Consider the following 15,542-nt stretch of genomic DNA (forward strand, 5'->3'; position numbering starts at 1 on the left):
GTTATTATCACCACTTGTGCAAGTCGTCTGCTACGACATCTCACATTTGTTTATTTATTCTACTGTGGGGTGTATTTATCTTATTTATATGTTATGCATCGTGTTTATTATATAATTTTGAAAAAAATATCATGGATGGATTAATGAAAATGTGTATATTAACGTAATATACGACATTTAAATGACTCGATGTATGTAAGTTTATTTAGGTACAGGTATACATAAGTATAATTATCAGAGTATATATAAAATATGAAATAACTTTTAAAAACATTTGAAATTTTGGAGTTTCCAGACAAAATGGAGAGACTTAGTGCTTACTGAGCTCATGGAGAATGTAAACAAACAGGGTGGGGCACGGTGACCGTATTAGAAAGTCAGGTGGGGGGAGCCGTATAGTGAGTTTTGGTCATAATTTGAAATGTCCGTATTAGCGGAACGCCGTAAAGCGGAACGCCGTAAAGCGGGGCCCTCCTGTACACCAATAAAGGCTTCACTTTGCAATCACCACTAGCATTGGCACACATCAACAGAGTAAACCTGTCTTTCATAGGCTTATGTCCTGGGAGTGCCTTTTCCTCCTGAGTAATGTAGGTCCTGCTTGACATTTTCTTCCAAAACAGGCCTGTTTCGTCGCAATTAAACACTTGTTCAGGTTTCAAGTCTTCACTGTCTATGTAATCCTTGAATTCCTTCACATATTTTTCAGCTGCTTTTTGGTCTGAACTGGCAGCCTCACCATGCCTAATCACACTATGTATGCCACTACGATTCTTAAATCTTTCATACCAACCTTTGCTGGCCTTAAATTCACTCACATCACCACTAGTTGCAGGCAATTTCTTTACCAAATCATCATGCAACTTCCTAGCCTTTTCACAAATGATCGCTTGAGAGATGCTATCTCCTGCTATCTGTTTTTCATTTATCCACACCAATAACAGTCTCTCAACATTTTCTAACACTTGCGGTCGCTGTTTCGTAATCACAGTTGCACCTTTTGCAAGAACAGCTTCCTTGATTGCCATTTTCCTGGTCACTATAGTAGAGATGGGGTTTATTATACAACCTGACCAGCTCCGACACACGCACTCCACTTTCGTACTTTGCAATTAGCTCTTTCTTCATTTCAATAGTCATTAGCACCTTTTTTCTCGAAGGGTTGGCACTAGAAGCTTTCTTGGGGCCCATGGTGACTTACTTTGCAGAAACAAGCACCAAAAACAGTGATAATGTGGAATGTACCGAATGTATCCTTAGATGTGCGCACACTGGCTGGCTTGTAAATACTGGCACACACGGGGCAGTTCAGGCCACACGTGGACACGTCTCGTACGAATTGTATCGAATACCGAGACAAAATTTTTGCGATATAATGCATCGAGTACCGGATTTATCGAATACCAATGCCATCGAATACTGGGGGTCCACTGTAATATGTACCAATTGTAATATGTACTAATTTCCCAAATTCCTTCTATCTTGCTCCAACTGAGCCCACGGAAGTCACCGAGATTATAAAGTCACTTAAAAATAACTCAGGGAATCTGTCTCATGTCCCACCATTATTGTACAGGAGAGTGGCCCATGTCCTCTCGCATATTATCTCATTACTTTTTAACAAGTCACTAGAAACTAGCACCTTCCCGAAATTACTCAAGACGGCAAGGGTTACACCAATACATAAAGGTGGTGACCCTACAGATTTAAACAACTACAGTATAGGCCAATATCAAACTTACCATTGCTATCCAAAATCTTTGAGAAACTCGTGCACAGGAGACTGTATTCATTTATAACGTCACAAAACATACTCAACCCCTGCCAATTTGGATTCAGGAAAAATAAAAGCACTAACGATGCAATCATAAAAATGCTAGATCTGCTTTACACAGCATTGGAAAATAAGGAATATCCACTAGGAATTTTTATTGACCTAAGAAAAGCTTTTGACACAGTAGACCACGGCATCCTACTCCACAAACTTGACCATTATGTTATAAGAGGCCATGCGCTTGCATATTTCAAATCTTACCTTACTAATAGGTATCAGTATGTCACCATTAAAGACACAGCATCAACAACACAGCCACTTGATACTGGAGTTCCGCAGGGAAGTGTCCTTGGTCCCCTGCTCTTCCTCATATACATCAATGATCTTCCAAATTTATCTCGACACCTGAACCCCATTCTCTTTGCTGACGACACGACTTATGTCATCTCTCACCCTAATCTTGCCACCCTCAACACCATTGTTAATGAGGAACTGATCAAAATATCAACTTGGATGACAGCCAATAAACTTAGGCTTAACATTGACAAAACCTACTACATTATGTTTGGTAGCAGAGCAGGAGATGCGCAAATTAACATTAAGATTGACAACACTCTAATTGCCAGGCATAGTTAGTTAGTTTAATATGTTTATTATGCACCCCATACCCATCCTGTGGGCGGTAGTCAAAAGATTACAGAGGTACATAATTGGTCCAGGGACTGGACTCCAAAGTTTTGATAGCTGAGCAAGTTACAAAGGTAATGAACTAGATCTGGTCATAATCATGACCAAGTTACAAAGGTAATGAGCTCCAGGTAGAGCTGGTCACACTCATGAATAATTGCAAAGGTAATGAATCATAAACACATTAATCATGAGAATTTACAAAGGTAATGAGCTCCAGGTAGAGCTGGTCAAAATCATGACAAGTTTCAAAGGTAATGAATGATAAACACGTTATCACATGATTACAATCATAGACAAATTACAGAGTAATGAGCATAATGAGGGCATAATGAGGGCAAATTCCTAGGCCTATACCTCGACAACAACCTGAACTTCAGCACCCATATCCAACACATAACCAAAAAAGTATCCAAAACGGTTGGGATCCTCTCCAAGATACGATACTACGTGCCGCAAACTGCCCTTCTCACACTATACCATTCACTTATATATCCATACCTCACCTATGCTATCTGTGCTTGGGGTTCAACTGCAGCAACACACCTAAAGCCAATAATAACCCAACAAAAAGCCGCAGTAAGAATAATCACTAAATCCCATCCCTGGCAACACCCCCCCCCACTCTTCATAGATCTAAACTTACTCCCTGTTCAGTACATCCACACTTACTACTGTGCAATCTACATCTACAGGACCTTAAATTCCAATATTAACCTTGACCTAAAATGCTTTCTTGATAGTTGTGACAGAACCCACAGGCACAACACCAGACACAAACATCTCTATGACATTCCCCGTGTCCGACTAAACCTTTACAAAAATTCAATGTACAGTGGACCCCTGCATACCGATGGCATCACATAACGATTAATCCGCATACCGCTTGCTTTAATCGCAAAAATTTTGCCTCGCATACCGCTTAAAAACCCGCTCACCGATTTTCGTCCGAGACGCGTCCAATGTGCGGCCTGAGCCACGCTCACATGTTCCGCCGGTGGCATTGTTTACCAGCCAGCCTCCGCGGTAACATCCAAGCATACAATCGGAATATTTCATATTATTACAGTGTTTTCGGTGCTTTTTCTGGAAAATAAGTGACCATGGGCCCCAAGAAAGCTTCTAGTGCCAACCCTACAGCAATAAGGGTGAGAATTACAATAGAGATGAAGAAAAAGATCATTGATAAGTATGAAAGTGGAGTGCGTGTCTCTGAGCTGGCCAGGTTGTATAATAAACCCCAATCAACCATCGCTACTATTGGTGGTACAGCTGCTGCTGCTGCTGCACTGTCAGCTGCTGCTGCTGCTGTAGCATTGTCTGCTGCTGCTGTAACATCGTCTGTTGCTGCTGTAACATCGTCTGTTGCTGCTGTAGCATCGTCTGCTGCTGCTGTAGCATCGTCTGTTGCTGCTGTACCACCGTCAGCTGCTGCTGCTGCTGTAGCATCGTCTGCTGCTGCTGCTGCTGTAGCATCGTCTGCTGCTGCTGTAGCATCGTCTGTTGCTGCTGTAGCATCGTCTGTTGCTGCTGTACCACCGTCAGCTGCTGCTGCTGCTGTAGCACCGTTGTTGGTGTGGCTTATTGAGAATACCAAGAAACAATTAACCCCAGAGGATTTTCCACCCAGGATAACCCAAAAAAGTCAGTGTCATCGAAGACTGTCTAACTTATTTCCATTGGGGTCCTTAATCTTGTCTCCCAGGATGCAACCCACACAAGTCGACTAACACCCAGGTGAACAGGGAAAAATGCCTGGAACTAGTGCTCATATTGGTGAATTTAAAGCCAGCAAAGGTTGGTTTGAGAGATTTAAGAATCGTAGTGGCATACACAGTGTGATAAGGCCTGTTCTGGAAGAAAATGCCAAATAGGACCTACAGTACTCAGGAGGAAAAGGCACTCCCAGGACACAGTGTCTCATCAGTCATTGCTGCATCTTCAATAAAGGTAAGTGTCATTTATTCTTCATTTAGTAGACTAGTACATGCACAATATATACTGTGCATGTACTACTCTACTATTGTGCATGTATCCTTCTCTTTGTGTGTAGGAAAATGTATATTTCATGTGGTAAAAATTTTTTTTTCATACTTTTGGGTGTCTTGCACGGATTAATTTGATTTCCATTATTTCTTATGGGGAAAATTCATTCGCATACCGATTATTTCGCATAACGGATTAAAATCGGTATGCGGGGGTCCACTGTATGTCAAAGGCCCTAAAATCTGGAACACCCTACCTGAAAATTCCAAAACTGCAGACACATTCATCACCTTCAAAACTACCATCAGAAAACATCTTATCTCCCTGATACACCCTGTCAACTAATAATACGAATACCACCTGGTGGTTCACACTTACACTCACTCACCCATTTGACCATAAACAGAAATATCAATCTCAATCTCAAAATAATGAATCTTAACTAGTCATAAGTTGGCCTGTGATACTCCAATACTGAAGCTATGTATAGTGCCAAAACAAAAGCATTCACATTGCTAAACTCACAACTAGTATTTAGTCACTTAGCCATAATACCAACTTATCTCATAATTTTGTAATATTTTAAACTTAAGATTTAATATAAGTCTGCCCGAAATGCCTAGCCATGCTAGGTGTTCTAGTGGTACACTCTGTAATTATTATTTTACTACATGTAAACCACACAATAACCAAATTCTGTAAATTCAGCATTGTAATCCTTATAGAGAATAAACTTTGAATTGAATTGAAATTGAAATAAAGACTGGCAGCAGACCACCGTATGGTGAATTTTGTTTTCCTGTCATCAGACAACTAAAAATGAAGTACCGGGTAACAACACCTGCTATACAAAACCATCCTCGAACTCCTCAGGAAATACCCAAGCATTTGAGATGGGAAGATGATCACTTCCTAACACAGCTTCCTGCAACTAAGAAGAAATGTGTTGTCTGTGCACAAACAAAATGACAGGAACAAAGACGTAAAGACACTTGGTTTATGTGCAAGGAATGTAAAATACCACAGTGCATGATACCTTGTTTCAAGGACTTCCACAGACTGCAGCAGTTCTAGAAACATGTCCAGTAACTGTACATATGTAAATATATAATTGAACATTAGTAATATACAACATTCGTGCATGTTTATTGTTGTAAACAATACTGGTAAACAATATTATAATAAGAACTTTAGTGTGGTTATTGTGTTCAATACAGTGAGTGTATATACATGTATATACATTATATACTATATTGGCCTCACAGACCACAAATGTTACTAAAAAAAAAAAAATAGAAAAGAAAAGAAAAAAGTGCAAAAAATGTTAAATAAAAAAAATTTGACTTTCGGAATTCGTGGATGTTATTAACTCCCGGTCATTTTGGGTCAACTTCATACCTCTATATCTTGGTAAGTACTGATGGGAAAAATTTTTTTTGTTTCATTACCTTCACAAAATTATTATCTTTAATTCTGTAAGAAAAAATATTTTTTTTTTTTAAATTTCTAGGACACTGGCACACCCATTGAAATTTGGCCTCTGGACCCTGAAAGGGTTAAAGGAGGAGTTTGGGATATTGTCTGTTTGGAGTGACACCTAAACTGTTGCATTTGAGTGCATCTCTAAAGGCAGTGATTGTGTGAATGATGGTGAAAGTGAGAAATGATATAGTGATACCGACAAGATGTGGAAAAAGACACTTATGTACAGTTTAGGACATTTATTAACCCGTAAATGATCCGAACATACAGTGGACCCTTGGGTAACGGCGGCATCGGCTAATGATAAAATCGGATAGTGGCACTTTCGGCAAAATATTGGCTCGGCTAGTGCCCAAGAACTCGATTAAGGGCATTAGTTCCGAGCATGTCCACGCAGCCTGAGCGGGCCCAACCACTCCATGACTCCATGTACAGCCAGTGTACCATTGTTTACTAGCAAGTGAGGATGATTCCACGTATACAAGCAATATATTTAGTATTATTCCATTGTTTTTAGTGCTTGTAACTGCTAAATAAGCCACCATGGGCCCAAAGAAAGCTTCTAGTACCAACCCTGTGATAAAGAAGGAAAGAAACAATAAAATACAAGAAAAAATTCGTAGCAAAGTGCCAAAGTGGAGGAGGAAGAGAGAGGGGAGAATGTGCCTTCTGCAGTGATTCAGTGATTCTACGATATGTACGATACTAAAGCAGCAGGTATCGATAAAGGCTATAGTGCCAGCCAGCGATAAAGTGTAGAATTAACAGTGTAGCAAGTAAGTTAAGCGATAGAAAAATGACACAAAAGTAACTCTCCAATGTTGTTGAATGTGTATAGGGCTGCTGAACATATGCCGCCTTGCTACATATCTTCCACCACCCTAAACCTCTGTCAGCATCTCCATCAAACTAACTAATTCATCTAACATCTCCTCCAAGGTAAGTGTAAATATAAAAGTGTAAGTATAAAAGTAAATGTAAGTGCAAATATAAAAGGACCCCGATGGAAATGCATAAGTTACTCCAACTTCTTTGGGTTATCCTAGGTACTTTACACATATGCTGCTATGTGTGATAATCTATGTATGTACCTGTATTTGTATATACCTGAATAACCTTACTTATTTATAGATTAAAATGTAAATATTTCTTATTTATAAATTACATACATTAAATGTGAACAGTGGTGATGGGTTCTGCTGCTGCCTCACCACCACCACCACTAAGCACAGCTTCTCTCAGTGGCCCTTATAAACTCAACAACACCACTTCCACCACTTATTCCTCAAATACATTATGACATATTCATTTTAGAGTTTATATCATGTTTCTATGTTGTTAATATTGTTTATCATGTCATAGATGAATTATGATAGATAAGTAAGCCATAGAGATGATATTAGCATCATATTGAAACATAATAAACTCGCCTTCCTCTTGCCTCCTATGTGTCTTCCATACACCAACAAGAATCAATAAAGGTAAGTGTGATGTTAACCCTTTCAGGGTTTCAGCCATACTAGTATGGCTTACGCACCAGGGTCCATGACGTACTAGTACTCATAAATTCTAGCGCCTTCAAATCTAGTGAGAGAAAGATGGTAGGCCTACATATGAAAGAATGGGTCTGTGTGGTCAGTGTGTGCAGTATAAAAAAATCCTGCAGCACACAGTGCGTAATGAGAAACAAAAAAACTTTGACAGCGTTTTTGGATTAAAACAGTGACTTTGCACTGTATTTTCATATGGTATTTATTGCTGTATTCTAGTTTTCCTGGTCTCATTGTATAGAATGGTAGACATATTACAGAAATTGGGATGGTTTCGACTGGTTTTACAATGAAAAGTACCTTGAAATTGAGCTCAAATTAGCAGAAATGTTAGATTTTTACCAAAGTTCAAAAGTAAACAAATCATGCTAAGCGTCCAATACACGTCAACTGGTGAGTCTAATATTCTTTCACAAGTGTGCTGATATTATTTATACCATATCTACACTAATGCAGTAGTCTGCATAACAGTAAATCTTCTATTTTTTGTGAGAATAAAAATTCAAAGTGGAAAGCAAAAGAATGTAAGAGGGGCGTGGGGACGTGACTATTGAACAGAGGAAATGCTATTTTAGTGCCAGGAATGTCTTTCTTGTTTATTCTGGACCCTATTTGGAAAATGGCATCTTTTGAAATTTGTGTGAAATTGGCAAAATTGCTAAATTCTGACCACTGTATTGGATAGTTGAAATCGGTAAATTGGTGGTTTCTTGTACTCATTCGATAAAAAAATGGAGTTCTAGCAAAATAGTTATGATTTTTGTCGACTAGTACATTGGAATTGTCCAAAAATAGGGCTCAAAGTGGGCAAAATCGCTGATGTGTAAACATCGTCGAGACCACTAACTTCGTGAGAGCATAATTTCATAAGTTTTCCATCAAATTTCATACTTTTGGTGTCATTATGATAGGGAAAAGATTCTCTATCTTTTCATAAGAAAAAATAATTTTTGTTTTTTTTTTTAAATTTGGGGGACCCTGAGAACAAGTCTCTGAGAGGGCCTGTGGACCCTGAAGGGGGTTAAACATTCATTTATCCATTTTATTAGTGCTTTATTTTTATCATTTTTTCTGTATGTATATTTATATTTAATCTTTAAAAAAAATGTTTTTTGTTAATACTTTTGGCTGTCTGAAATGGATTAATTAGATTTCCATTATTTCTTATGGGGAAAATTAAATCGGATAACGTCCAGATCGGTTAAAGGCAAGCTCTCTGGAACAGATTAATACCTTTAACCGAAGGTCCACTGTATATGTACATTCTTACCCCTAGTGCCCCGAACGTATATAAACGTTTTATTTTTCCTGCCTCCAAATGTGGCATGATTGACCTGAGATGCCTGGTCAGCATAGAATGGGTCTTAATACTCGGTGTGCACTGTGTTAAAAAAATCTAGGACGACTTTGTACCTTGTGGGAGCACCAGTTCAAATGAGCGCCAGCTAGAGCAAACAGCACGGCAAACGCCTGGAATTCACTGATTTCATGTAGTATTAACTCTCCCTTTTTAAGAGGAAAGTAATGTTGACCCCGAGTTTAGTGGCTCTGAGGTGGGTGTGGCCACAAGTGGTCGAGGAAATATCAAAAACCTCGATAATAACCCATGTGCAACATATGTGTAACACCCTTTCAGAATGTCCTATAACCTTTGCCCTAAGTAAAGAGAAACAATTCTGAACCGTAATACATGTTCACCAGGCTGACTGGCTGGCTGCCTGGCTGGCTGCATGGCTGCCTGGCTCTAACTCTGTTTGTCTGTTTGTATCTATGTCTATCTCTGTCTCTGTTTATCTCTGTCTGTCTCTGTCTATCTCTTCTATCTATCTCTGTCTCACAGGTATACATAAATACAATTATACATAGTGTAAATTACCTAAGATAACCCCAAAAATCCAGACAAAGTGCTATACTTTGCTTGAAGATATAATGAGTAAACGTGATGATGCAGTCTTGTGGCTCTCTCTGAGATGGAGAGCTAGACGGATAGACAGATAGACAGGAAGCTTGACAGACAGATGAATAGACATACAGACATGTTTGTGTACCAGTGAAAACAAAGCGAGGTCCGACGTTCCTCAAATGTCACCACTTATCTTATCACTGCACTATCAGGCATGGACTGATGCTTGTTTTACATGCTTCAAGGCAACTTATTATTATGTATTATTATTATTATTATTATTATTATTATTATTATTATTATAATATACTCCTACATACCCAAAACTTTGCTGGGACATACAAATACTTTGTATATATTCCAAGACAATAGTAAATGACCAAATTGTCACAAATTGTACTCTGTGACAATTTCAGTACCAAATACTGAAATATCTCTTATCATCAAAACACTGAAGAACAAGACAGGGGACCTAAATAACTTACCACCACTCATGTATAAAAAAGCTTCTCATGTGTTGTCACCAATTATTGCAACTCTCTTTAACAAATCCATTGAATCTTCCACCTTCCCATCCATACTCAAGACAGCAAGAGTCATCCCGATCCTCAAAGGAGGTGATCCAACTGAATTGAACAATTATAGGCCTATATCAAACCTAAAGTGGGAAGAAATGTTGTGGAGGGAGTAGTAGGTAAATTTGGGGTGCCAGGGGTAAATGAAAATGGGGAGCCTTTAATTGAGCTATGTGTAGAAAGAGGTTTGGTAATAAGTAATATATATTTTATGAAAACAAGGATAAATAAATATACAGTGGACCCCCGCATAACGATCACCTCCGAATGCGACCAATTATGTAAGTGTATTTATGTAAGTGCGTTTGTACGTGTATGTTTGGGGGTCTGAAATGGACTAATCTACTTCACAATATTCCTTATGGGAACAAATTCGGTCAGTACTGGCACCTGAACATACTTCTGGAGTGAAAAAATATCGTTAACCGGGGGTCCACTGTACAAGGTATGATGTAGCACGTAATGAAAGTAGTTTATTAGATTATGTATTGGTGGATAAAAGGTTGATGGGTAGGCCCCAGGATGTACACGTTTATAGAGGGGCAACTGATATATCGGATCATTATCTAGTTGTAGCTACAGTTAGAGTAAGAGGTAGATGGGATAAGAAGAAAATGGCAACAACAAGTAAGAGGGAGGTGAAAGTGTATAAACTAAGGGAGGAGGAAGTTCGGGTGAAATATAAGCAACTATTGGCAGAAATGTGGGCTGGTGCAGGTATGAGTAGTGGGGGGGTTGAAGAGGGTTGGAATAGTTTTAAAAAGGCAGCATTAGAATGTGGGGCAGAAGTTTGTGGTTATAGGAGGGTGGGTACAGGAGGAAAGAGGAGTGATTAGTGGAATGATGAAGTAAAGGGTGTGATAAAAGAGAAAAAGTTAGCTTATGACAGGTATTTGCAAAGCAGATGTATTATAAGAAGAGTAGAGTATATGGAGAGTGAAAGAAAGGTGAAGAGAGTGGTGAGAGAGTGCAAAAGGAGAGCAGATGATAGAGTGGGAGAGGTACTGTCAAGGAATTTTAATGAAAATAAGAAAAAAATTTGGAGCGAGTTAAACAAGTTAAGAAAGCCTAGGAAACAAATGGATTTATCAGTTAAAAACAGAGAAGGGGAGTTAGTAGATGCGGAGATGGAGGGTTTGGGTAGATGGCGAGAATATTTTGAGGAACTTTTAAATGTCGACGAAGAAAGGGAGGAAGTAATTTCATGCACTGGCCAGGGAGGTATATCATCTTTTAGGAGTGAAGAAGAGCAGGATGTGAGTGTGGGGAAGGTGCGTGAGACATTACATAGAATGAAAGAGGGTAAAGCAGCCGGAACTGATGGGATCATGACAGAAATGTTAAAAGCAGGGGGGGACATAATGTTGGAGTGGTTGGTATTTTTGTTTAATAAATGTATGAAAGACGGGAAGGTACCTAGGGATTGGCGGAGAGCATGTATAGTCCCTTTATATAAAGGGAAGGGGGACAAAAGAGATTGTAAAAATTATAGAGGAATAAGTTTATTGAGAATACCAGGAAAAGTGTACGGTAGGGTTATTATTGAAAGAATTAGAGGTAAGACAGAATGTAGAATTGCGGAAGAGCAAGGAGGTTTTAGAGTGGGTAGGGGATGTGTAGATCAAGTGTTTACATTGAAGCATATATGTGAGTAGTATTTAAATAAAGGTAGGGAAGTTTTTATTGCATTTATGGATTTAGAAAAGGCATATGATAGAGTGGATAGGGGAGCAATAAGGCAGATGTTGCAAGTACATGTATATGGAATAGGTAGCAAGTTACTAAATGCTGTAAAGTGTTTTTATGAGGATAGTGAGGCTCAGGTTAGGGTGTATAGAAGAGAGGGAGACTACTTCCCAGTAAAAGTAGGTCTTAGACAGGGATGTGTAATGTCACCATGGTTGTTTAATATACAGTGGACCCCCGATTAACGATATTTTTTCATTCCAGAAGTATGTTCAGGTGCCAGTACTGACCGAATTTGTTCCCATAAGGAATATTGTGAAGTAGATTTGTCCATTTCAGACCCCCAAACATACACGTACAAACGCACTTGTATAAATACACCTACATAATTGGTCACATTAGGAGGTGATCGTTAAGCGGGGGTCCACTGTATTTATAGATGGGGTTGTAATAGAAGTAAATACTAGGGTGTTCAGGAGAGGGGTGGGATTAAATTATGGGGAATTAAATACAAAATGGGAAGTGACACAGTTACTTTTTGCTGATGATACTGTGCTTATGGGAGATTCTAAAGAAAAATTGCAAAGGTTAGTGGACGAATTTGGGAATGTGTGTAAAGGTAGAAAGTTGAAAGTGAACATAGAAAAGAGTAAGGTGATGAGAGTATCAAATGATTTAGATAAAGAAAAATTGGATATCAAATTGGGGAGGAGGAGTATGGAAGAAGTGAATGTTTTTAGATATTTGGGAGTTGACGTGTCAGCAGATGGATTTATGAAGGATGAGGTTAATCATAGAATTGATGAAGAAAAAAAGGTGAGTGGTGCATTGAGGTATATGTGGAGGCAAAAAATGTTACCTATGGAGGCAAAGAAGGGAATGTATGAAAGTATAGTTGTACCAACACTCTTATATGGGTGTGAAGCTTGGGTTGTAAATGCTGCAGCGAGGAAACGGTTGGAGGCAGTGGAGATGCCCTGTCTAAGGGCAATGTGTGGTGTAAATATTATGCAGAGAATTTGTAGTTTGGAAATTAGGAAGAGGTGCGAGATTACTAAATGTATTATCCAGAGGGCTGAGGAGGGGTTGTTGAGGTGGTTTGGATGTTTAGAGAGAGTGGAACAAAATAAAATGACTTGGAGAGCATATAAATATGTAGTGAAAAGAAGGCGAGGTGGGAGTTGGCCTAGGAAAAGTTGGAAGGAGGGGGTAAAGGAGGTTTTGTGTGTGAGGGGTTTGGACTTGGACTAAGCATGCACAAGCATATTAGATAAAAGCGAGTGGGGGACAGATGGTTTTTATGACTTGATGTGCTACTGGAGTGTGAAGGGATTCAAGAAAACCGGCAGGCTGGACTTGAGTCCTTGAGGTGGGAAGTACAGTGCCTGCACTCTGAAGGAGGGAGTGTTGATAAGTTGCAGTTTTATAACTGTAGTGTAGGTACACCTCTGGCAAGACAGTAATGGACTGAATGATGATGCAAGTGTTTATTCTTTTTTGGGTCTCCCTGCCTTGGTGGGAAATGGCTGATGGGTTAAAAAAAAAAAAAAAATTAGTCATCCTTCAGAGTACATGTACTGTACTTCTTAATTTTAAGGGACTTTACTGCACTTGATTCATCTCGGTTTCTATGGGTGTTACTGTATTTACTGATGGTAAATATAATTTTATTTTCTGTGCAGACTTGCACAGTTAGTTCTAAATCTTGTCAAATTAAAATAATAAATTTTGCTTTTTTTTTTTTTGTCTCTCCAGAGGATATCCAACTGGTCCTATAACAGACCAGGATGGATATCTGGCTCCTAATGTTTCCAAGTTCAGCTTGACAACACCTCCAAGAGCTAGCATATCATCTCCTCCACAGTCTCCCACATCCATGACAGGATCCTGTAAGTTAGATGGCACTCCAAGACAGGTTATGGATAACCCGATGTACCATGTTGGTTTAAAACGCTCAGTGAGTGACTGTCCTGAAGATGATCTAAAGACAAATAGTAGCTCAGGAGGGTCCCAGATTCCACGTTCCAGAGACTCCAGACTACACAGTACAAGATCCAACACCAACTCTGATATTGGATCAATTGGATATTGTAAAAATGACCTACAAATCACTAACACTGACATGACAACAGTTCAGTCACCTATGTCCCCATCACTTTTGTCTCCTTCAGGTTAGTGTAAGATGTTTAGTTTGCTTTGTTTCTGTTTATCACTGCAACCAAACATATATTACAGTGTTTGAATATTAGTCAACATACACTATCCGTTATCCCTTGTAGTTAGCAGGGATGGTAAAAATTAATGTAGCCTTGAAACAACAGGCACGGGGTGTGTAGGATGGTGGTTGGTGTTTGTCATAGTCAGAGTTATATCATAATTTTTATAATGCTATAAAATATTTTCTTCCATAAGAAGTGACTAAAATAATGGGAGCAAAGGGCTAGTAACCCCTTCTCCTGTATATACAGTGGAACCTCAGTTGTTGAACGGACTAGTTGTTGAACAAATTGGTTTTCAAACTGATTTTTTTTATTTGGTTTTCATATATGATCTTGGTTGTCGACCGACAACTCTCAGATCACATGATCAAGAGTCCACAGCGTCGGTCTCACTCAGCATAGCAACTAATACATGTGCTGTAAATATCTCTTGAGCTCTTGCTGTGCATTTTGTGAAGGTAATGAAACCAAAAGTATGAAATCTGATAGAAAACTTACAGAATTACACTATTTGAAAGTTAATGATCTCAGTGATATTTGCATCAGTGATTTCGCCAACTTTGAACTCTATTTTGGGCCAATTCCATTGTTCCAGTTGACCAAACTCATAGCTATTTCACTAGAACCCCTTTTATTCTATCGATTGAGCACAAGAAACTGCCCCTTTACCTGTGTCAACTAGCCAGTAAAGTGATTTGAAATTACTAATTTGGCCAGTTTCACACAAAATTCAAGAAAGGCCAATTTCAAAATAGGGTCCAGCATAAACAATGCAGATATGAACAGATAAAATAACATATCTGTTCATTAGTCATGTCTCCAGGCTCCTCTTATATTATGCTTGCTTTTCATTTTGAATTTTTGTTCACACTAAAAAATAGAAAATTTACTGTTATTCAGACTACTGCATAATTGTAATAATTGCAATAATATCAGCACATTAGTGAATGCATATTAGACATACCAGTTGACATGTATTGGATATATGACATGATTTGTTTACATTTCTGCTACTTTTAGTCTTAAACTATTGAAAATCATCTTTAATTCTGTAATATGTCTTCCTTTCTATCAAATGAGACCAAGAAAATGAGAATACAACCATAAATACCATACGAAAACACACCACAAAGTTGCTGTTTTAAACCAAAAATATGGTTGCAGTTTTTTTTTTTTCTCATGCACTGTGTGCTGCAGGATTTTTTTTTATACTGCGCACATTGACCATGCAGGCCCATTCTCTCACATGTAGGCCTACCAGCTTTCTCCTGTAATATTTGAAGCCGCTATAATTTTGCCATTAGCTCTCCTCTGACAAGTAAGAAGCAGTTAAATTTTTATTTACTGTACAGTATTTTATTTAAATTTTCATTTAGTATACATTTTTACAGTTTCCATGTGCTGTATATTTTTATACATTGTTTTATGTAGTAGTCAGTACAGTATTATTAATAAATTATTATATTGTCATTTTTGGTCTGGAACGGATTAATTCTGTTTACTTTATTCTTTATCGGGAAAAATTGGTGTGGTTGTTGACCATTTTGGTTGTTGAACTGACGAGTGGAATGAATTGAGTTTGACAACTGAGGTTCCACTGTATTACTATATTTAAAAGGAGAAACTTGTGTTTTTCCTTTCGGGTCACCGAGCCTTGGTGGGATACGGCCAGTTTGTTGA

The 15,542-nt window shown here is 38.5% G+C and overlaps 1 protein-coding gene across 4 annotated transcripts in view; it reads left to right on the top strand.

The window, feature by feature from the left end:
* LOC128694154 (vascular endothelial growth factor receptor 1) overlaps window positions 1-15,542 on the top strand; it is a 598,057-nt gene that overhangs the window by 538,216 nt on the left and 44,299 nt on the right. For all 4 annotated transcript variants that reach the window (XM_070093509.1, XM_070093512.1, XM_070093510.1 and 1 more), the window contains exon 21: window positions 13,399-13,814. In XM_070093509.1, coding sequence (XP_069949610.1) covers window positions 13,399-13,814 — 416 coding nt within the window. The remainder of the gene's footprint in view (window positions 1-13,398; window positions 13,815-15,542) is intronic.

This window comes from Cherax quadricarinatus, chromosome 43 (genome assembly GCF_038502225.1).
Source record: "Cherax quadricarinatus isolate ZL_2023a chromosome 43, ASM3850222v1, whole genome shotgun sequence".
NCBI classification, from domain to species: domain Eukaryota; kingdom Metazoa; phylum Arthropoda; class Malacostraca; order Decapoda; family Parastacidae; genus Cherax; species Cherax quadricarinatus.